General features: G+C 51.1%; 1 protein-coding gene across 1 annotated transcript; it reads right to left on the bottom strand.

Annotated features, from left to right (window-relative positions):
- Positions 1–356: 356 nt before the first annotated feature.
- ELOVL4 (ELOVL fatty acid elongase 4) lies at positions 357–22,178 on the bottom strand. Its single transcript, XM_078880436.1, has 7 exons — positions 22,068–22,178; positions 14,590–14,690; positions 4,040–4,227; positions 3,312–3,392; positions 2,226–2,397; positions 1,699–1,826; positions 357–1,270 (listed from the first exon to the last, which is right to left on the bottom strand). The coding sequence occupies exons 2-7, from the start codon at positions 14,654–14,656 to the stop codon at positions 845–847; spliced, it is 1,062 nt and encodes a 353-aa protein (XP_078736562.1). The 5' UTR covers positions 14,657–14,690; positions 22,068–22,178; the 3' UTR covers positions 357–844.
- Positions 22,179–24,128: the final 1,950 nt, after the last annotated feature.

The raw sequence follows: 24,128 nt of genomic DNA, 5'->3' as shown, positions 1-24,128 counted from the left end.
AATTTAAAAGGCTGCGATCATAAATCTATTAAGCCGCATGGCTGCTTCCGCTGCAATAATGCGTGCATGTAATTAAACTTGGGCAATGATGTATTCGCTAATTGGTGAATTGATTGTGATGCGCCGCCGCCGCCGCCCTCTCTCCGCTCGCGTGGACTCCATTGCCGCCCCCCCCCCTCCCACAATGAGTGCGGTGGCATCCAGAGGTTTTTTTACGGTTTTTGAATTTGGGAAAGGAATGAATGCGGTGCGCGCTCCAGCGAGTCCTGCCTGCCACAACAACAAACCCACCATGGGCAACCTGGATCCGCTACTCGCAATGGGACCCCCCCCCCCCGACCCCCCCCCCCCCCGACCCCCCCCACCGCAGTAACTAAAGCAGCCACGACAACTCAAAATGACAATCCTGCACAGCCGAAACGAAAACCACACTATCCCTAACTGTCACCGCAACCCCCACCCCCCCCCCCCCCCCCTTTTTCCACTGGCACATCCAAAGCAAAGCCGGTGCGAGGCCGTCGTGGCACGGGTGCTTTTGCCGTGCCGAGCCAGAACCAAACCGTGCTACGCCGGCCTAACTAGGGATGTACGAATCTGGCTCGGCGGGGTAGGGGAGGAAGGGGGGGGCGGGGGCCAAGCAGGGCCAGGGACGGGGCTTAACGACGCGTTCTTAGCGCGCGACAGTCGACCAGTCCACGACTCGGAGTCGCCGCGTCGCCGCCACACGTCTCGGACTCGTTCGATGCGCGACGTCGGCGGCACGGGCTCGACTCCCGCACGGGGCTAGCTCGGCACAGCCCCGGCTCGGCTCGGTTGTACAGTGGAAAAAAACAAGAGGTTTAATCTACTCCTTCTTGGCCTTGGCTTTCTGCTTCTTGCCACCGCTCGAGGCCGAGGGCTGCTGCGACGGGCGGCCGTTGGCAGCAGCCCTGTCTGCGTGGGCCTTGCCGTCGGACGCGGCGGGGCGCCCGCCGTTGGCCTTCGCTCCCCCCCGCCTGGGCCCGTCGGCGCCAGAGGAGAGGTCGTCGGCGAGGGCGCCGTTTTTGGCGTCGCCGCGAGCCGAGGTTCTGTCGCCCCGGGACCGCTTGCCCGCCGCCCCAATGGCGCCGGCCTCCCTGCGCGCCTTCATGTACGTGCGGTAGTAGAAGTCGGCGAAGAGCAGGATGAAGGAGAGAGAGTACGCGATGAGCGACCAGTGCATCCACTTGGGGAAGGGGCAGTCGACGTAGAGCGAGTAGCCCGTGTGGAAGGTCGACAGGTGGAACTGCACCTGCGGGGCGACGAAAGAGGGAACACGTGGGTTGGCGATTGGGTGGCTCACAGGTCAGAGAGCCGACCTCACAGGTCCTGACTCTGACGCCTGCTTGTGGTTTGCGAGTGCGGTGGCTGTGGTTGCGGTGCTGCGGTGGCGTGATGCCATCTCCCTCGCCTGGTAGGCAGGAGGTAGTGGGTTTGATCCCTACCCTGATGCTTGCATGTTGGGAGTTTGCACGTTCTCCCCGTGGTCACGTGGATTTTTCCCTCCACATTTAGAATCAACATCACGCGTTTAGAGAATTTAGCTGCTATATATTGCCACAGGATGATTAGCCGCTTTGTTGAGCTTGTATTGGTTGCCGAAGAGGCGGGGGGTGGTGGGGAGGCAGAGTTGGCTGTAAAACACGGAGCAGGGAGCTGCGTGGGAGGGGCGGTGCTCACCATCTGAATGATGGTGAGGTAGCGCTTCCACCACAGGTAGGGCTGCATCTTGGGCCCGAAGGCGGAGAGGGCGTAGTAGGTGTACATCACCACGTGCACCATGGAGTTGATGTGCGCGCCAAAGAACGCTGCGGAGGAGTGGTGGGCAGAGGGGGGCACAGCAGATCATGACAATTAGGAATTATAATTAGTCTAACACGTAGGCTTGTTATCTATGGTTATCAATGTTATCTTTAGTTATCTATGGTTATCCAAGTTATCCATGGTTCCCTCGCGCCTCCAAGTGCCCTCCGAACCCGACAAACACGGTGAAATGTCCCACCGCGGCTGTACACCGCCCTCCCCCACAACCGAAAACACTTCCGGCCGATCCACATTTCATTTCAGCTTTTTGCCGCACGCAAAACTCTCGCGCGAAAGGGGACAACGAGAAAGATGAACGAAAAAAATCCCGACGCGTGCTAAAATATTGACGGCACGGGAACGGTGGGGGGGGGGGGCGAAAGAGGTCAAGAGGAGCTACTCACACTGGCCCCCGGCGACCCACTTGATGCCGATCCACCACAGGGTGAACATGGTGGCGTGGTGGTACACGTGCAGGAAGGTCACCTGGTTGAACTTTTTACGCAAAATGAAGAGGACGGTGTCAAGGTACTCGATGCCCTTCGACACGTAGTACCACCAGAGGGCAGACGCGATCTGCGGACGCGAGGGAGGGGGGGGGGAGACGGACGAGAGGGAGGGGGGGAGGACGAACGAGAGGGCGCCATGAGACGCGAGCGGACATTCCGCAGGCAACGCGGCGCGAACCATCCGTAGGCTGGGGCCCTCCTCGCGGAGGAGCGGCGGCACTTTGGGTGGGCGACGATTCTGAAAACGGACGACGACGACGTGAAGACGCGCGTCCCCAAATGGTTCAAGGAGAGACGCACGTCCGCCTGTGCTGCACTGGGGAGTTCGAAGACTCGAGCACGAGTGGGAGAAGGGCCGTGTTGGTTGGCGCGGTGGTCGTGTCTGTGGGCGTCGTGGCTGTGGTTGAGAGTGTGGTGGCTGTGGTTGCGAGTGCGGTGGCTGTGGTTGAGAGTGTGGTGGCTGTGGTTGCAAGGGAGGTGTCCTGGTAGCGAGACGTCATCTCCCGCGCCTGGTAGGCAGGAGGTTGTGGGTTCGATCACGACCATGACATTTGGGAGTTGGCACGTTTTCTCTCCCTGTGGTTGTGGATTTTTCTCCGGGTCGCTCCGGTTTTTCCCGTCCACATTTAGAATCAACATCACGCGTTTAGAGATTTGGCTGCTATAGATGTCCACATGATAAGCCACTTCATTGAGCCATCACAATTGCAGCCAGGTTGCTTTGGTATAAGAGCTATATAGCTCAGTGAGCCTTACCTGGTAAAATAAAACAGTTGATTGCAATTTTTTAGAGTGCAGTGGCTGAGAGAAGAGCCAAAAGTCTGGGAATTGCATGACCCTCCTCCCCCCTTGTGCGTTTGCTGCACAGCACTGATGTGGGAATGTCCAACAATTCAGTTGGGCACCTTAACCCGAGATGGCGAGCAATGTGCGGGTGTGGCTATTTCGGCCGCGTGGAGAGCGCACGCCAAAAACGCTTACCCTCATCTCGTTAACGTCGTCCGAGTAGCTGACGGGCTGGCAGATGTAGCTGTACACGGCAGCACGCGCTCCCAGGAAGAGCTGAACACGGAGGGGGTGGAGGGAAATGGGCAGCACAGCACGCATACACGGACAACGCATGACGGATATCCCCCATACAGGCTTCACATCAACTATTGGCGCAAGCGCTGCTAACGAGTGCCTGCCATTTATTTTATACATTTATACCTTTGCGCTAATGACCTATACATATCTTAGAGTTCTCAAGGCTTTCAGGAGGGTTTTGCCGCTGTGTGTAACCCGAATTGAGTTATTTGACAGTAATTAACAATCATTGGGATGTTTCGGCCACTTCCACTGTGTGTGCGCGTGATTTGTGGCTATGTGACGAAGCCAAAGCACACACAGGAAACCCCGTGCAGGACGGCATGACGGGGGAGTGTGGACAGCGACACGGGCAGACACCTGTCTCCCTAGTGCCGATGTTCACCCACCGCTCCAGGTCAGGCTCTAAGGTTTAGTCAGCAGAGTGGAGGATGAGGATCGGTTCGGACACCGCTCACCGCCGACTATTATCCAAGGCCTGCGTTTTAACCGAGGCTGCGGAACCATCGCTCGAGAGGTGGGGGATGCGAGCGGCAAGCAGTGGGTGGTGAGGGGGGGGGGCGGAACAGGAGGTGGAGGAGCGACCTTCCGCACGGGTAACCGTGTGGCGTGCGGCGTCCCACCTCGAGGAAGATGTAGATGTTGAGCAGGACCATGGCGAAGTTGTAGATGATGAGTGGCACACGGAGCTGGTACGCTTCGCGGTTCTGCATCCACTTGGGGCCGAGCCACACGAAGAGCAGGTAGAGCGACGAGATGGCCAGCGTGGGCAGCGGCGACTGCATGAGCGGCCAGTCTGCCACACGCTTGTCTGCACGGGAAGCAACACGATGCACGCGCGTGACCCCACCATCACGCACATGACCTTGCCGCAGCCTACGTCGGAGGCAGTGTTGCCCCCATTAGGTCCCCCCTCAAGGCCTCGTTGATCTAGTTATGCAGATCTTCTCCCGGTTCCCAGGTCGTAGAGGCTTTGGGCCTACGGGCGACCGAGCCGTTCCCCATAAAGCGGCTCCCAGACTCTGGAACTCTTTTACGCTTCTACGCTTTCAAAGCTCGACTCGAAAAAGGTATCTACACACTTCTGCTTGTTAAATTTTGTTAATTCAGCCAATGGCTTTTAGCATTTAAGTTAGTGTTTTGCCATTTCTCAGTTTTTTTTTTGTTCACGAAGACCCCGGGGCCGGCCCAAGACACGCTGGCGAGACGATGTCGCTCAGCTGGTCTGGGAATTCCTGGGAATTCCCCAGGAAGAGCGAGAGTCTGTGAATAGCAGTGTATAGTGTAGTAGTGTAGAGTAGTGTATTAGTGCTGGAGTCTGCAGCCAGGGAAAGGGAGGTCTGGACCGCCACTCAACATGTTCACACCGCAACCCTCCTCACCAGGACAAGCGGATTGAGAAACGAACGAACAAGTTATTGCCACACCGAGTGTCTCGCGTGTCTTGTGCAGTGCAGTTATGACAGGGCTGCACCTTTACCTTTATATTCTGTTTGCTCGCAACTCGGTCTTCAGCAGCTCAGCTAGATTGAGTTGGCTAGACGCAACTCAGTCCAAGCAACTCAGTCTAGGTAACTCAGTCTAGGCAACTCAGTCTAGGCTTCGTTGCACAAAGGCCTCCCCAATCCCAATCCCTCGCAATCCAGGAATACAGAATGAGCGACTTGCATGGATCGTCAAAACTCGCGACGGAGTAGCAGCCAAGGGAGGAAACACTGGAGAGGACGCCCACCGAGGAGATGGAGCGATTGAACTCGCGTGTGTGCAGCTGCTCGAGAAGTTGTTGCATTTCGGGACCGTGAGAGATGGGCACGGCTTGGAGAGGCATTCAGCCAGCAGTCGATTGATCATGGCTCATGATGATATCAAGGACGGCAAAGTGGATGTTAAATCGTCAACTCTGCACAACCCATTTAAAAAGTGGCAAGTTTATGCAACAGGAATTCAGTCCACTGCACATATCCATTCAATGAAAAGCACCAACCCACATTTCAATTATTTCCAAGCAAGGTTCTAAAGGGTCGACGCATTCTCTCCGCCTTCGCACTCCTCAATGGCACGGGTGTGTCTGTACGTGCGGAGAACTTCTAAATTCGCACCGTACGTCGCCAACCGTGCTAATCGGAGGCGCGGGGGGAAGGTGGGTGGGTGGGTGGACGCCCGCCGCTTGCACAGCGTCGTACAGTAACCGCAGAGGGCTCCGTGTGCCGTCACCAACACCACGGGATCGCTTTCAGCCGGGGGCGGGTAACCTTAGCCGGGGCGTCCACGGCAAGACCGGTTCACGCCATTCACCGCCTTCGTGTTCCAGATTAATTGTGCCACCAGCTGCTCACGGGCCATGCCACCAAATTTACTCGCCAACCCCAATTCAAATCCTGCAGAGGAGATTGCTACAATTTGATAGCCGGCTACTTTTCAAGGTGACGGAACAACGCCGCTCGATGGAAAAAATCCGCAAGCGATGGTCGCTCCGGTACTTTGCAAACACGGCAACCGAAAGGTGGGAACGACGGAGTACGCGACCGCAACTCGACAAGCGCTTTCAACATCGAGGTGGACCGGGTGGCTCAGGAGGTCGGAGCGCTGGGCTGGTGCCGCCAGATCCCTGGCTCACGTCAAACAGACAGCCGCCTGCAATCAGAGCAGCATCGAGCGTCGCGGGTTGATCGTCTCAGCCCGGTCACCAATGACTACACACACAAAACAAAACCCACTGCAGTCAATTTGGATCTGCACTTAATTTTTTCTGGCGTGCAACGAACTTTTTAATTTCCCATGGCAGAGCGGACAGTAGAGTGATGCGTGCACCAGAGGTCACCCCAAGGATTTTCAGAAGCGGCTCTGTGATAGCCTCTTCCGTGGGCCGTTCTATGACAGGAAGAGTTGGTTTAAACACGTAGGCTTTCACGATCAATTTTATTCACCGTAAAAGGTTTTTTTTTTGGAGAGTTGCATTCCTGTACGAGGGATCCGAATGGATTCTGTCTCATGCCATGGATGCAGTCAGCACAAAAATCTGGTCATGAAATCAGTGGGAGTTGACGGTACACAACCATAATGTAGTACAATGCAATGTGGAATAATAAAGCATCGGAATGCAACCACATCAAGATGCTGGAGAAACGAACCTGGCGACCAGAGTTTGATTCCTGCTCACGACCAACATCAGTGACGATTATCTGAACCGATCTTGGGCCTCCCCGAGGTCGACTCGGCATCAAATGAGTACCTGGCACGGTGCGTAAAAACATCGCCACTCGGGAGACGAAGGGCGCGGTGCTGGCCACCCACCCCCTCGTGTGCCATTCTGGCCTTCATAGGTACTCTCAAACAGCACTTTCCCAAACAGTCTGTTCATGTTATGGTGGGGGATCTTTGTTTTCATAGTTATGTTAGAAAAAGATGTGGTCGAGTCACGGGCATAGAAAATAAAATGGCAAGGTCTTGAGCCTGGAGCATGGTGGGGGAAGGAAGTTGACAGCACAGCGAGCTGGTGGAAGAGGAGGCCCAGACAATGCCAGTAGAGGAGAACAAACGACCTCCAGCTGAAGAAGCGGCGTGGGTTAACGGGGGGGGGGGGGAGCTTCGGTAGACAGCGTTGGTTGCCAGTGGCGAGAGAGTGCCGGGGAGGGGAAAATGATATCATAACGTTCGGGAAAAAAAATCAATGGAACGACGTCAATGTCATTGCCGGGAACTTAAGAGCTCCAAGTATGGGAAATGACGAAAATCGACGGAATTAAAGCAGCCAACTGGAGGCACTTTCCTACGACACCATAGTGCAGTGGAGGAGGCAAGGGTTGGTGGCTCACGCAGAGATGTCTAACTACCAAACCCACCTTGGAACAAAGATGACAAGAGTACAGAATTCGCGATGTCACGTTCACGAACCCACCCATTATCATCCCCCCATTCCGTTTTCGTCTCACCTCGCAGAAGAGGCCGCCACGGTGGCTAGGAGATGTTAACTCCCTCGCCTAGTTTACAGCAGGTCGTGGGTTCGATCCCGACCCCGACGCCTGTATATTTGGAGTTTGTACGTTAACCCCGTGGTCGCATTTTTTTTTTTTATCCAGGTCCTCCAAATGTTTCCCTCCACATTTAGAAAGTGCATTTAAGAGTATTTGGCTGCTAGAAATGTTCACGTGATAAGCCACTTTGTTGAGCCATCATTTGCGGCCAAGTCGCTTCTGAAAAGGAGCTGTATAGCCGAATGGATCTTCCCTGGTAAAATAAAAGTTTTTTTTCAGAAGCATTTTCAAAAGTGCCCTGGCCAAACATCCCAACAACGCAGGCTTCTCCTGAAAGAGCCTCGAGACTCGGCGAAGGCTTGCCTGCGTAAACAAAAGTGACGTTTTAAATAACCTCTTGGCGAAGCCTGTGGCCAAAAATCGCCCAGAACGCGCCCGGTCCCTTCAGATCTCAGAAGCCAAGCAGGTGTTGGGCCTGGACAGCGATTGGCTGGGCGACCACCACAGAGTCGTAGCAGAGGAGCTACGCAACGGGCAGCACTGCAGAAAAACAAATATTTCTCCTGTCTATGCTCTTCACCAACCTTCACGAGTAAAGTATGGTCAAACAATCCCTGCCCCCCCAACTAACCGCACAGGTATGGGGATGCCCTCATCCAGCAGCGGGTTGACAGAACGGGCTGTACACGCGTACACAAAGTGATTAAAGCTACGCCTTTCACTTGCAAGCGAGGAGATTGTCTCGATAGGCAGCAGAGATCGCAAACGGGTTTTGATTCCTTACCCGTACCCGGCCGCACCAGGGTCGCAAACGGGTACCCTACCCGATACCCGGCCGGGTACGGGTAGCCGGGTATCGGGTATCGGGTACCCGATTGCGACCTCTGCAACAGGCCCTCCCCTGGCCATGCAAAGAGATTCACGGTCCAACGGAACCGAGTCGTGGGCCCTCCTCTCATGACGTCGGCACGCAGAGTGGGTGGTTGAGGGTCTCAGAAAAGCGGCTTTGCTTTACAGTGTAATCAGAGGTTCTATTTTGTTTTACAGCCTCGGCTGTAATAAAAACGCTTGATGTGCCGGACAAACGGTTAGGTGCCCAAGCTTTCACAGCAACATTAACTTGGCATAGGTTAAAAAACACGATCCAAAGCACATTGCTGAAAAAGACACGACTGTAGCCGTGGCAGTTGCTACGCTCGTCTGCAATTAAAGCGGTAAAATACGATGGCAAAACATTTATAGAAATATATATTTTTTTTAAAGCAGGAAAATACCGCACAGAATACTTTTTTTGGCGTGGTTAGTATACGGAGTGATCCACTTATAGATGCACCATCCATTTCTTCTCAACAGCCGATTGAATCGCGTGAAAGCGGTGGCTGCGTACATCTCTACGGTGGAGAGGGGTACACGATGTAATAGGTTCATCGAGATTGCGGGCGAGAGACGTGTGGGCGATTTTAAATAAACGGTGGGTTCTCTTTACTTCCCAGAGACAAAAAAAGCAGCTGACTTGCACATGCACCTTACGTTTATCTGGTGCCTCTTGCTCTCACATGATATTTCACACCGTTCCTTTTAATTATTTGCGCGCGTTTCGTTTACGACCGAACGTTAAACTCCTCGCTTCTTAGTTGTGCAATATTACTTAAGAGCCCGTGCCGTACTCGTTTCTCCAAAACGTCGAAGTTTTTTCGCCTTTTGTTTTGATGCTGCTGCTGCTGAGCTCGTGCATCTCCAGCATAAAATAGGCAGGAAACTGGCTCGAAAAAAAAGAATCATCCGTGCCACTAAAGCAAAAAAAGAGCTATCATCTCCCAATAACTTTAGTGGGGCATCTAAAAATGGATCACACGGCCTACACGTTGGGAAAATATTCCTCAACAATTCGTGAACGACAGGGTGGTGGTGTCCTTTTGCCCACGTCCAAAATCATGTCGGGCAGACCTGGGACGCCAAGCAGGCGCGAGCCTGCCCAGGGCTCGGATGTGCGACGCACAGGCATAAAAATCGGGCCGCTGTGGGGCTACATGGGCAGCAGAGGGGGGAACTGCAGCAAAAAAAAGTGCACCGTTGTGATGTACTATGATCCACGGTCTACGTCCCACCGCCTTCGCCAACCCACGCACGACTGGCACGACAAAGCCCGGTGAAGCGGGCACCGTGACCCCGCACGGCAGAGGTCGCAAACGGGTTTTGATTCCTTACCCGTACCTGTACCCGGCCGCACCAGGGTTGCAAACGGGTACCCGTACCCGGCCGGGTATCGGGTATCCGATTGCGACCTCTGCCGCACGGTGTGGAGGGGGGACCCTCATCCAGCAGTGGATTGAAACAAGCGCCATACCATACATGTAGAATTTATAATCAAATTACAGTAATTCCAAAGTCAGTAGAGAGTAGAAGCAGGCTTAACTAGTGGGTAGTGGGTGGCAGGGGCCGGAGTAGCACGGAGCTGTGAACACATTGGACCGAGGCTAAGCCAGGAGGAGGGGGCAGATGCACAAGTCAGCGTGGTTGTCGGCGAGGATGCATGGTTGCCAGCGAACAAGTCGGGTGACCGCTCTTATAAATCCGGCCTTGTGGTTGGCTAATTTGGACCATTCAATGTATTGCAACCCTAGTCCCACTTTAGGGTAGGGGGTGGGGTACCTGCTGTGGTACATGGGGGGGGGGGGCCAGACAAGGCCCGCCACTCCATTCACAGTCTGGCCCGTAACCACACCGAGGCCTACGACTTTAGAAAAAAAAAAGCCCGCAAACAATATTTATCCATCGCTGCGAACATCCAAGCCACAGTAAAATCGGGTCGCAGAGGGCAACGATTTTGGACCTGGCAGCGTTGGGGTCTGTATTGTGTCATCGCACTCTGTCACTTCTACCGGAAATTATGGAGGTCTGTGTTCGTGTGTGGCCCACCACGAAAAGGTGTTTGATAGTCCCCAAGCTGGCCCTCGGTAAAGACAAAAGGTTCCCTTGACCTCTGCCAATTCTGCGGCTCCGGAGCCACAGGTTGCCAACGGAGATTGCACAACTCGGGGTGGGGGGGGGCAGCCCCCCGTTACCTACCGTCGTCTCAAAAGCTGGCGACACTCGACACAGTGAGAGATCGGGTTAATCTGCGTCCCCATTACAGCCCAGCGGACTTAGGAGCAGCGAAATCCGCTCACGCACTTGCCCCGTGTTCCCTCTTGATTAGCAAATGGCTCCTTGGTCTCAGTTGGCCCGAAGGGCAAAGTTGCAGTCTCCGGCGGTTTCATTAATGTCATCAGTGTTCACCGCAAACAAGCAAATTAAATTTCGATTTAAAGCTCTGACTGTCTTCTCGACAGACCTGTTCTCACCTGAGGACGGCTGCTTGCGTTGTGGCCGAAACGTCGTGAGAATTATTTTATTATGTTTTATTTTTATTATTCCATTCTACGTGACTTTACCGAAAGAACCAAGAAGAAGCAACTTAAACTCGCACACGCGGATTCTGCGACACCTTCCAGCGTGCGTTTGGGCCACCCTTTCATCAAAATTTTGGCCAGTTCTCACGGATTAACTGTGCCTCCGTTATAGACGGACAGTCGGGCAAAAGGACAGAGCTAATGCAATAAACGCTTCCAATCTCAGGTTAGGTAACGCAACGTTGCTCGCTCTGAAACGTTCACACCGAGTGCCCGATTAGTTCTGCGAAGAGATGCTGGCCAACCAACGCCGTTCGCGGGCCGCTTCTGAAGGGGCTGGCCTCGGGTGAGCACGTGCACCGGCTCTGGGAAACGAGGGGGGCGGGTGGTGGTGGGGTCTTACGACGGGCTTGTAGAGGCGCGACCAACTATTTTGTCCCCCCACCAAGGGCTGATATTTACACATCGGAGATTCTCGGTTTAGCCTCGGGACCAAGTGGATGAGCAGCCCCTTGCCCCAAGACACGAACGGCACCTCCGATTAGCGCTGTTGGCTACGTACGGTGCGAAAGAATTATTACATACGTACGTACGTACATATGTACATACGTATACACACAAGGGGGTGGTTGGGTGCAACAAGCGACACGCCTGGTCACCCGCCATTCATCTCCCCCACTGCGGACGCCAGAAAACTAAAACCGCACCAGCAGCTCGTTTAAGGCCGAGTCGACTTAGGCACAGAATTCAGGGACGAGTTCAGATGGCGCTTGCTAAACGACGTTGTCCATAGTGCTGCAAGGAAACAGGACACCACCGCTACCCCGTGCTTGCATACACAAAGAGAAAGATCGTTTCCTCTTGCTGGGACCAAGTTCTGTCAGGGAGCGCACTAGGGGGGGTGGGCGTGGTTAACGCCGCACCTTTGTCTCCCGAGTGATGATGTTTACACCCCGCACCAGGTACTCGTTTAAAGCAGAGTCGGCCTAGGGGAGGGCCCAATCCCAACCCCGGTAAATCGCCGTGATGAACTGGTTTGGCCCAGCTCGTAGTTAGTCTAGGTGTGAACATGTAGAGAGTGGAGAAGACATCTGGAACGAGCGCATGCAGGCAACGCACAATTTCCTCATTCTCACTTTGCAGTTCGTCAGCGCAGCTCTTTGCTCTTATTCCATGGGGGCTGGGGGCAATTACTCGGTAGTGGACTTGTCAACTGGTTGAAAAGACGATGAAGCGATTGACAGAGCTTATTGTTCATCATTGCACATCAGTTTGCTTTATGCAATAACGATGCATACTGCGTTCCAAGTGGTGTGCCGCACAAACATTACAAATCGATTACATTCCATAGGTTTCACAACGGCTTGAAACTCAAGGTCACTGCACGTGCGGGGCGCGCACAAAGCACGCGGCTCCACTTCAGCGTACAAACGTCCGCCCGGGAAGCCTCCCTCGGACCATTGTCAGTGAAAGTCACACACCTTGTCGCGCGCAAGCTTACGGCGGGTGCACAAGCGCACGCCTGGTCAGCAACAACGTCACGGGCATATTAAAACAGGCAAGCGCAGGCAAAACCCCGCAGCTGTCGAAACTTGAACTAACTAATAATAATAATAAAATGGGCACAATGCACACACCAACTCACTAGGAGAATGTAATAGGACCAGTATTGACGAACGGGTGTATGCACATAGAACTCGTTTCCCCCCGTACGTAGCCCACCGTGCTAATCGGAGGTGTGTGAATGCCACGACTCTTTGATCCAGAGGACTCGAGCAGATGTTTTGCACCGCGGGAATATAAGAACGGATCCACACAGGGACCACAAGACTGCAGAGGGTCAGAAGTGAAGGCCAAGAGAAGACCAGAGTGGTGGCATCTCATCTCAGACCCGGTGGCTAGAGGTGGGGGCATGTCGTGCCGAAGGAGAAAGGCAGCGGGCACAAAAAGACGCACGCCCAGAGAGTGGTGGGGTTCCATCTCCACGGTGGGCATCCTCCTCTTGGACGCGTTACACTCAGTCCATCATCCGTCTCAGCCGTCAGTCAGAATTGCGTCTGGCGCGGTGTACGTACACTGAACTTCTTCCGCACCGTACGTAGCCAACCGTGCCAACCGGAAGTGCGGGTGTCTTGCTCCAAGCTCATTGAAACACTCTTCCTAACCGTGGATACAATGGACCTCTTTTGCATGCGTTCTCTGATCCATGGTGCCGCTTCTCTTACCGTCTCTAAGAAAGCGTCTCATAAAATGTTTGCGCGTGTTTTTTATTATTACTCGGCACGTTTGGCACGTCAGTTTTTGGCATCCAATTTAATTGGCACTCGAACCTGCCTTTGCACTCTTTATTTCATCATTGCGCCAATTCCTGCTCGGCCACAAATCGATTCCCCAGTGTCCCTCCAACAAGTTATTTTTGGAGAGAACATTACTGTGGTACCCCCCACATCACTCTACTGATACAGCAGCACTCTGTAGATGCCCTATGGAGCTCACTTTGGTGGAGGGGACGTTGCACCAGCAGTGGCAAAGGCAAGCTATTGCTGGACCGCACCTTTTACTTTAACCACCTTCGCAACGACGATATCAAAGCAATTGCGTTAAACAAACCTCATCACGACTTTGACCAAAGTAGGTCACAAGGTGTCTAACGTCGCAACCCACAATTAACTTTAAAGTCCTTAAAAATGCCAACACGTTTGCGATGGATTCTTAGTTAAAACAAAATTTGCCAGGATGGCCTGCGCTTGCAAATGCTAGGGAAAGTTTCCTTCCACCCCCACCACTGAGTAAAGCGTTGTCAGGCAGAAACTTTGCACAGGTGATACGACACCCAAAGACAAAGATCCCCCTTATAGCCTTGACAGACTGTTTGGGCAAGTGCTGTTAGCGAGTAGCACCTATGAAGGCCGGCATGGCTCACAAAGGGGGTGGGTGGCCAACACCACACCCGGCCGCCTTTGTCTCCCCCGGTGGCAATGTTTACACAACCACACCAGGTACTCATTTGGGCCGAGTCGACCTAGGAGAGGCCCAGGACGGGATCAGATAATCGCTATCACTGGTGTTGGGCCGTGAGAGGGAATCGAGCTCGGGACGCCGGGTTGGTAGTGCAGGGCGCTAACCGCTACACCACCGCTCCCCACTCACATCGCCACACAGGCAAGAGCCGAGCCAAGCAAGTGGTAAGGAAAGCCACAAACTCGCACGATGTAACCCGGGCACACGAGGCACAGCACCCCCTGTCAACCCCTTGGCTGGACGAGAGCCTGGATGCGCCGTGTGGGTCGTGCAGTGCCATTTGACCGTACGTCATTGCGCTGGTCGGCGAGGGTTGAAGGCAGGGGGAGCACAGAAAAAAAACTTACAAATTTTTTTTTTATTTCACTGGGTAAGGCCGAATGTACACTTTTTCAGAAGCGACCTGGCCACAAATGATCACCCAGCAAACTTGCTAATCATATGGAAATTTATGGCAGCCAAATTTGGAGGACTTGGAGAAAAATCCACGGGACCACGGGGAGAACATGCAAATACAGGCATGAGGGTCGGGATTGAACCCATGAACCTCTTATATACCAGGCGAGGTAGTCAACATCGCCACTCTACAACGACGTATTTCGCCACAATATTCTCCAACACCGACGCCCACACACCTGCCCAGCAGCAGCAGCAGCAGCAGCCCGTTTTCATGCACACGAGTCACAATACCCACACACACCGATAATCGGACGAGACTGGGGGCATTTCCGGGAGACCGGTCACCAGGCAAAGAGAAACACGAGCCGGAACAACGGAAGCACGCACCTGCGAAGGTGAGAGTCCACTCGTAGAACGCCACGGCGCCTTTCAGATGATCCCCCACAAGCTCCATGGCTTCTTCTGTCGTCGCGACCGCCAGAGATGTCCTTAAACGCATGAACATGCAAACGAAACACGCACGCACACAATACGCCCAAGCAGGTCACGACAGGAGTCAACAGCGGTGCGTTTGTGTACGCGGGTGTGCGTGTGTGTGCGTGGTAGTGGAGGGGAGTGGTAGGTGTAGCGGTTAGCGCACTGCGCTACGAACCCGATGACCCGAGTTTGATTGCGGCTCACGGCCAACACCAGCGCCGGTTATCTAAACCGGTCCTGGGCGTCCCCCTACGTTGCCTTGGCTTCAAATGATTACCTGGTATGGCGCATAAACATCACCACCGGGGAGAAAAAGCCGGCCTGTGTGGTTACTGGCCACCCACCCCCTCGTGTGCCGTTCCGGCCTTCATTGGAGCTCGCTTTCAGCACTTGCCCCAACAGTCTGTTAAGGCTACACGGTGGATCGTTGTCCGAGCGCGTGCGCGCAGGACACTATCGCTGCATCCCGCGCACGAGAGGGGCGATCTGTAAATAATTGAGAGGCCCTGGCAACGTTCTCCAGGCGAGGGGGTGGGACACCCATCAGGCACCATTTACCAAATGCACAGACCACGTGCACAGCCAGTTGATGCCCATCCACCTTGGCCAGGAGACAAATGGACCACCGTACATGCATACAAATCCTTGTCCGTTAGCATCATCCAATTTGTGCTTATATACTTGATTTATATTTATTTTTAGTGACTTTATTACCATTCCTATTCTTTGTACTCCTATTGCGTTTTTGTATTGTTTCGCTGTTGTAGCTTTGACCCGCCCCGACATCTGTGAAAGAGCTTTACAGCTCATCAGATTCCTCCAGTATTAATACATATTCTGATTATGATAATAGAATCACCCCCAATTTTGTTTAATGTTTCTGCAACTTACAGTAATTGTACTTCATCTGCCCGAGCTGATTTCACGCTATGGGTGAATTTATAATCTAACGTTCAAAGGGCTCGCATAAGGCACATGCATAATGTGCATTGCCTCAGTAATCCCCCCCCCCCCCCCACATTGTGCAAGAGTGCAGAAGGGTGGTCAACACATCTACGCCTCTATATAAGGTACTAAACAGTAAGACTTCTCCACAAATCTGGCTGTCGCCTGATGAAGCTAGTTGTAATTACTGGCAAAACATCGTACTCAGATTGTAAATGTTGTGGCTTGGCTCTCCAACACACCGGTTAGTGCTGTACTAGTGACGAATTGGCACGTTCGGTTTACGTGACAACCCTTACTAGTCGGCTGTGTCGGGAGGTGGCGGGTTTAACGACACATTTATATATTTATTACGCGATCCAACCCAAAAACCTCTATTATGGATGATATTGGTCGAAAGCCTACGTGTTAAACTATTCCAGGACTACTTAAAAAAAATCACTTTATTAGCTGTTCACACCCGGGAGGCACATCTTTTGTATATTCACTGCAAAGAATGCCAATTCGATGACTAACAAAACAAAGTTTGTAAATACATGTCGGCTTTCGTGACCAATATTAATTCTTAGAGGTTTTTTTGGGTTAGATCAAGTAAATATAAATGCGTCGTTAAACTCCGTTGGTGGGTTTAGCAATGCGGTTATATTTACGAGACCTAACAAAAAACTTATGAAAACAAAGTTTGTAATTCCAAGTCGGATTTCGCCAAATTGCCCAAACTCAAATTTAACTCAACCGAGCTTTTCTTGGTGACCAACCAGGCAGCGACAATGAACTCGCCACGCTTGAGAAGCCGATTTAATTGAAACCTGTATTTGATCGCGGGATCTCAGTGGTGCGGGCACAGTGGCGAGTTTACGTTATCCCAAAACAACTTGGCCAGCCGCCGCTTGAATCCCCTCGAGTTGCGACAACGCCGCCAACACAGCAGCGGGTGCCCGTCCGTGAACTCCAGGGGGTGAGAAACATTTTATTTTCGGACCTTTCTAAACACCCTCCTTTGGGGGGGGGGGGGCCCACACTTTGACACTCGCCCTTAGTCAATTCTGAAGCGTCTGCAATGTAATCTAGAGCATGTCAGTCCACTCCTCGATGAAGGTTGATGACCGTACACCTCACCACACTGGTCATTGCGCGTTAGCGAAGGGGAGGGGGGGGCGAAGACCGATTAGGATATCGTTCACACACCGCCGATGTTATCCGTCGCCAGGAATAGAAATCAGGTCGCCGGCTTCGTCCCTGTGAAGTGAATTCCAAAGACGGTGTTCTTGCGCCGGGGAAGGATACATTCCTCTCTCAAACCCAATTCGTGTGGCTAGAATGCTTGCCGGTGACGGATAAGTGTCGCTTGTGGGCTGGCCAGGATAATGAATGTATGTATGCCAACCGTGCTAATCGAAGGTGCGGGGGTTATGACGATGATGTGGTGGTGGGCTGTGTGGAACTAAGCCATGGGTCGCATCTGGCGGTCCCGCACCGTTGGTTAAGAGTATCACAAAGCGTTGTCTCGCGACGCTCTCACACGCGTGCAGCGGATCCTTGCACAACGACTATGAAGAAGATGGGTCGTGTAGAAAAAATCCATTGAAAGGCGTCGTAAATGTATGCGCGGCGCACACACCACACACACGCGTCTCTAAGCAACCGTTATGCTTCTCTCAGCAAGCACCATACTTTCCAACCCGGCACCATGCCCTGTAAATCAAAGCCATGCCTCAAGTCCACAGCATGCCCTGCAAGTCTGTGCCTCGCACTTATTGTCAGTGCAATGACCTCTAATTCAAAACCCTGCTGCTCACAAAGTCAGCACCATGCCCTTTAAATCAGAATCCTGCTAAGTCAGCACAGCATGATGTAGTTTTGCAATTTTAACATAATATTTTTTGTTTCATCAGTTTCTGGCTGACCTTTTTGGAAGGGTTTTTTTTTATTGCGACTATTCTTATTCCTAAGAAGAAACGTTAACGTAACAGCTTTCTTTGACATTTTCAGCGCCCTACAGTGTAAAGTGCGATTCTCGTTAGAATTCTAAATTATGACTAATGTCTGCTCTGGACAAGGGCCATCTCCCGAAACAGCAGCCTGCCATGTATTGATGATAAAAGGCGGCATTAATTGACGATTAGGTTTTTCTTTTGCTTATATCCCACGGCCAACAGTCACTTTAGACTTCATTTGAATTCAACTACGACTTCACCTACCTCGCGCATTACACCAGCACAGGTGCTCGCCCTGTTCAATAGTCGATCGTTCTACCCACCTTCCACATACTTCCTAGCGTATTTGTGTACCTACATACTTTATTGGCCTTCTACCCGTGTGTCAATGTACTTACCCCGTAATGCTTCGGGTTGTCATAGGCTACTGTGGGGCGATACGGTGGGTAGCAAAGGGCAGTGCGGCAAAACCCATTGTTGTACGGACCTGTACTCCCACGCACCCGAGTTTATACTATCCGCCCTCTTCTTCTTCTTCCGTACAGCTGATGTAAAGCAACGACGACAATTTCACATTCAGGTGGTCAAGCCAGACAACCGCGTCAGGAGCAGCGGAGTAGTGCATCATCGCTGCGATGTCTCATTCGTATTTGTGGACCGGGCATTGCATTGTTATACGTTTGTATGGCCTGTTCTGACCCGCACTGACCAGCGTGGTGAAGAATGGTCTAAATAATGCTGCGATCCGTAAAGCGTGGAGAGGCCCTCGTTCAGCCGTGGATTGAACAAAAGGCCTGTACAATGTAGTTGTTCCTACCTACCAAACACATTTTGCTCTCTGCTTACACACCTATTGCCAAATTAAATACTCATGTCTCTGCTTAAGGAATTGTATCCACTTGAAAGTTCTCTCCACAGTATTCAGAACAACTCTTCGAGGCTGACCGGGATGGGAATACTAACACTTTACCCCACCACACAATGACCTGCCGATAAGACTACTGGGGGGGGCAGAGGCGGGGGATGTTAAAACAAAACTTTCCCAATGCTTTAACTGGCGTGCCAGAAGATCGAAGGCGCATTTTGCATTGCAACTCCAGGATGCCAACCAACACACCAAAGTAGACACCTTTGTTTTTCAGTAACAAAAACATAAACATGTGAGCGTGTGCATATATATAGCTAGATATTTGTACATGTGCAGCACACCAGTTAGCGGTCTTTACCGGGGTTTTGTATTGCATGCGATTACCGGTAATGCAAAAACGAACAACCGATTTTAAACAGTCCTGGTTTTAAAGTTAATGTCCGTGGTGCATTTCCTCAATCCTCGGTTAGAAGACCAACGTGCAACAAAGCGAGAACAAGAGCGCTTCTGCTTTGCTGCTGCACTGGACTTTCGGGGTCACTGAACCCTAAAAAGGGACCCGCATCCCATTCCTCGTGACAAATGTGCCGATCTAACGACGAGATAAGGAGGGGAAAAAATTTAGCTCAACCCACAGGTTTAAAGCTCGTGTTAAAATTTAACCACGCAGGCTTTCGTGACCAATGTAATGATTCGTAATTATAATTGATGTTCTTTTGAATTTGGGTAATAATCACTGGGCAGTAAAAACGTTGCATTGTCCGCCCCTCCTCCACCCGACACGACCAATGAAATAAAGTTGTCACGTGAACATAACACTTCCATAATGCAGGCTTTTTGGGTTCAATCACGTAAATATAAATGTGTTGTTAAACCCACCACCACCCGACAAAGCCAATTAATAAGGTTTGTCACGTAAACGGAACATAGCAATTTGTTAGTAGTACAGCAACTCCGGTAGTGTGTTGTAGAGCAAAGCCACAACATTTACAATCCGAGTACGACGTTTCGCAACACTTCTTAAAAGGGGTGTGTGGCTCGCTCTCCAACGCGCACCGGTGTTGCTGCAGCTCGAGTCAGAATCCACCGGGCACACGTGTGGTCATCACGTGACAACCTTCTTTGGCTGTGTCAGGTAGAGGAAGGGGGCATGACACGCTATTGGAATTTCACTCACGCAGCGATCGGACCCAAAAATCTATTCTTCATCGTAACCTTGCATTCGTTAAATAAGCTCGCGCGAGTAAAAAAAAAATAACATTGATTTACAAATTACAGAACCCATGCAGTCATTCACTTACAGTGGCATAGCCAAGTGATAAGTGGACAACTGCAGTCATTAACGCGATTATTTATTGCCCAAATCGCACAGTAAAGTTTTTGGTTACTCAAATAGCATAATACCATTTTTTTTCCCTCCCAAAAAAAGTAATGAATGTGCATTCCATTCAAAAACATGGTCAAGGGCAGGGGTCGGCAACCAAAATAACAAGAAGAGCCATTTCTTTCCAATTCGGTACAAAATTCAGTATTTCAAGAGCCGCAATGCATCTGAGTACATACTGTACATACGTACATATCGTCAAGAAGCAGCCCGTAAAGAGCCGCATGCGGCTCCGGAGCCGTAGGTTGCCGACCCCTGGTCTAGGGATAACGTTGTCCATTCTGAGCCATTACTAATGGCATATCTGTAGTCAGATATATTTTTATGTCTACATATGATGCTACTTGTGCTACAAGGATAATCCGACACAGGGTTTACCCCGTATTCTTGTACAGGGAAATGTAGTTCTCAGGCCCATACGGCGCACAGACGTTTCAATACGGGCATCAACCAAAATGTGTTGTCTATTTGTGTTTCTCCCTCCCTTGTGATGGTACTTTGTAGGATGAACGTTGAGATGTATAAGGGACACGGGGGTGACCAATAAGGTCTGAATTGGTCTGTAAGGAGGTAGGGAGGGCCCCTTCTAAGGGGGTTGTGAAAGGTATGACATTAAAACCACGCCAATATAATCAGAGCGGTTGTGAAATGTTCAGCTGCACGGGAAGGGTCTCTCTCTGTCCGCCAGCCTGGAGACATTTCGATGTCGCGACCTCTCCGACCAGACCGACGTTGGGACGTCTGGGGGGGTGGGGGGGGCTTGTCAGGCAGAAAGCAGTGGAGACATCGACAACATTGTCATGCGGCAATATTGATCATACACGGTGACTGAACGTGTGTTTTTTTTTATAATCTCTTGAATTGATACTTTCATGCCGTCGAGAATTGAGGATGCGTTTTAAGAAAATAGTTAATTTATTGCTGCGATAATTATGAGGATACACGGGTGTCAATAAGTTAGTGCAATTCGATATATTGCCGGAAATCGAAAATACATTGGGTAAATACCAAAACATCGTGCCGTACGTGACATTATAGATATTTGATAGTTGCGAAACGTGGATAATTAAAGGGTTAAATAACGAAATGGACACTCGAGTATTTTGTTCCATAACTGGTTGGACGACATTCGGCAACGATGGTGATCGAGAAAGGCGAAACCCCGCACGTTGTGGCAGTACAGTCTATATAGACTGTACATGGCAGTATAGTCTTTATAGACTGCACGTTGTCACAGTACAGTCTATATAGACAGTCTATATAGACAGTCTATATAGACTGTACGTGGCAGTACAGTCTATATAGACTGCACGCTGTGGCAGTACAGTCTATATAGACTGCACGCTGTGGCAGTACAGTCTATATAGACTGTCTATATAGACTGTACATGGCAGTACAGTATTTATAGACTGCACTGCTCAGCACTGTATTTGATAGCCAACCAAGCCGGCTAACCCCACAGCGCAATTCCCGGCCACGGCTAACATTAGTGGCGAGTGGTGTACAGTACAGTATACAGTGTGCCCTCCCCCTATGCCACTCATCTTTGACCTGCCCTGGTCACGCAACACACCAACATGACGGCCACGGGCTGGGCAATGATCTCCACAATCGTGAATGCACCGCGACCGACGATAGTTCACGACCGCACGCCGAGGGGAGCGCGCCTGGGTGGACCTGCCGAGAGTGTGACGGCGGCGCCTCCAGGCACGAGTCGAGGTCACCGTTCACTGCAGCGAATGAATGAATGCAGCAGCACCTGCCCCATCCATCCACCCACCCACCCCGATTAGCACGGTGGGCTACGTACGGTGCGAAAGAGGTACAATATATACACACACACAAAACCCCAAAGACAAAGACACCTCGTAGAGCCTGTAACAGACTGTAGGGGCAAGTGCCGGTAGCGACAGCGCCTATGAAGGCCTGCACGGCACACGAGGGGGTGGGGGTGGCCAACACCACGCCCGGCCGCCTTTGTACTGAGGCCGAGTCGACCTAGGGGAGGCCCAGAACCGGTTCAGATAATCGTCACCGGTGTTGGCCGTGAGCGGAAATCGAACCCGGGTCGCCAGGTTCGTAGTGCACATCGACGGCCTCGCATGCAACACCCATTCATTTCGACGAACGCACAACGGAGTCAAATACGTTTGACTTTAACACACACACAAAAATAAAATTGCGTAATTATTTTCGTAAATATGTTTGTGTTACATATTTGACCTCGTTGTTTCGCAGACACCTTTCCGCATACCTGGGAGATAATTCTGTTGCTGGCTTGCTGCTGCTGGCTTGCTGCTGGCTGCAGGATGCAGTTGCCGCGACCCCCCCGACTGCGAGCTCCGTCCGGCAGGTGGGCGGGACGCCGGAGCCTTTTATACCCCGCCTCCCGCACGCGCACGGCCGCGCGTCCCCATTGGTCGAGACGCGCCCGACCCCCCCCCGCTCCTGCCCCCCCCCCTACGGCGCGGGAGCCGCCGCTCCAACCAATGGCGCGTTGGAATCAGAGGATACAATGAATCCGCGACAGAATTAGTTATAAATTATGTTAATGATTTAGGCATGCAAAGAATGAATGATGTATTGTGTGTAATGCTTTAGGCCCGACAGAATGAATTATCAATTATGTTAATGAGTTATAAATTATGTTAATGATTTAGGCACGAAAAGAATGAATGATGTATTGTGTGTAATGCTTTAGGCCCGACAGAATGAATTATCAATTATGTTAATGAGTTATAAATTATGTTAATGATTTAGGCACGAAAAGAATGAATGATGTATTGTGTGTAATGCTTTAGGCCCGACAGAATGAATTATCAATTATGTTAATGAGTTATAAATTATGTTAATGATTTAGGCATGCAAAGAATGAATGATGTATTGTGTGTAATGCTTTAGGCCCGACAGAATGAATTATCAATTATGTTAATGAGTTATAAATTATGTTAATGATTTAGGCACAAAAAGAATGAATTATGTATTGTGTGTAATGCTTTAGGCCCGACAGAATGAATTATCAATTATGTTTAATGCTTTAGGCCCGACAAAATGAATTATCAATTATATTTAATGATTTATGCCGGACAGAATCAAACCCTCGCTCACCTCACCCATTCACGTCCATGGGCCGACTGCGGTTGCCACCTTCTCGGGGTTTGACCCGGAGTACGTATATATCACAGGCGTTCGACTGGCGGCAGGAATTGCTTCGTTACCGAGTGCCGGTACCGGTGTTGAACTTTCATTATCATGAACCGCACGGTTCTGATAATAGCAGGCTCCGGTGCTGGTTGAACACTCTTATATGGTTGGGGTCTGCAGTGGAAACGGTGGCGATCCTAGGAGGTGAGACTGCATACCTGTCAACCCCTTATACCCTACATTATTACAGACTAGTTCAGACCATATTGGTCACCCCGTGCCTTTGTAAATCTCAACGTTCATCTTACAAAGTCCCATCACAAGGGAGAAACACAAACAAATAGACAAAACAATGTTGCCTGTATTGAAATAGCTGTATGCCTTATGGACCTGAAAACTACAATTCCCTTGACAAGAATGCGGGTAACCCGTATGGGTTGACAGGTATAAGACTGATGCGACGCTTTTCAGAGGGTCTGTACTAACATTTCATCACCTCGTAACATGTCCTTGGCGGAAATATTCGGAATGTCTGCTAATGGTGATATAACATAAAAATTGTTCCCCCAAAAAACGGTCAATGCGCCTCTAAATCTTGGCTCCAAGTGATGTCGGGCACTAAAAATGTAATTTCACTATCGTTCTTGTGGACGCTAGGCGGCAGTAGAGTCTTAAGGTTGCGGATTTTTTTAAATAACCTTTATCGCAGTCATCATGGGACCTCATTTGCAAGTACCAAAATATGATAATAGGGTTTTCCCCTTTTTTTCTAGCAACAAAACACGTGTTAAGATGTTAAAACACGAAACTGAAACCTCGCAGTCCGTGACTTTTGAAATGGTTGTAAACTAAACAATTTTTTTAATTTACCCGGTAAAGCCCACTGAGCTGTATATCTCTTTTTCAGAAGCGACCTGGCCACAAATGATAGCCAAACGAAGTGGCTTAAGTGGACATTTACGTCAGCAATAATACTCTAAACGCTTGTTTCTAAATGTGGAGGGACAAACCCGCAAGACCCGGAAAAAAATTCACACGACTACAGGGAGAGATAAAATACAAACTACAAATATATACAGCAGGTGTCAGGGTCGGGATCGAACTGACGTCCTCCTGTATACCAGGCGAGGTAGTTAACATCTCATAGCCACCGTGATGCCCTTATTTAGAG

The sequence above is a fragment of the Lampetra fluviatilis genome, chromosome 57 (assembly GCF_964198595.1).
Source record: "Lampetra fluviatilis chromosome 57, kcLamFluv1.1, whole genome shotgun sequence".
In the NCBI taxonomy this organism is placed as follows: Eukaryota; Metazoa; Chordata; class Hyperoartia; order Petromyzontiformes; family Petromyzontidae; genus Lampetra; species Lampetra fluviatilis.
The sequence above is the reverse complement of the archived record's forward strand: the minus strand, read 5'-3'. Positions and strand labels throughout refer to the sequence as shown.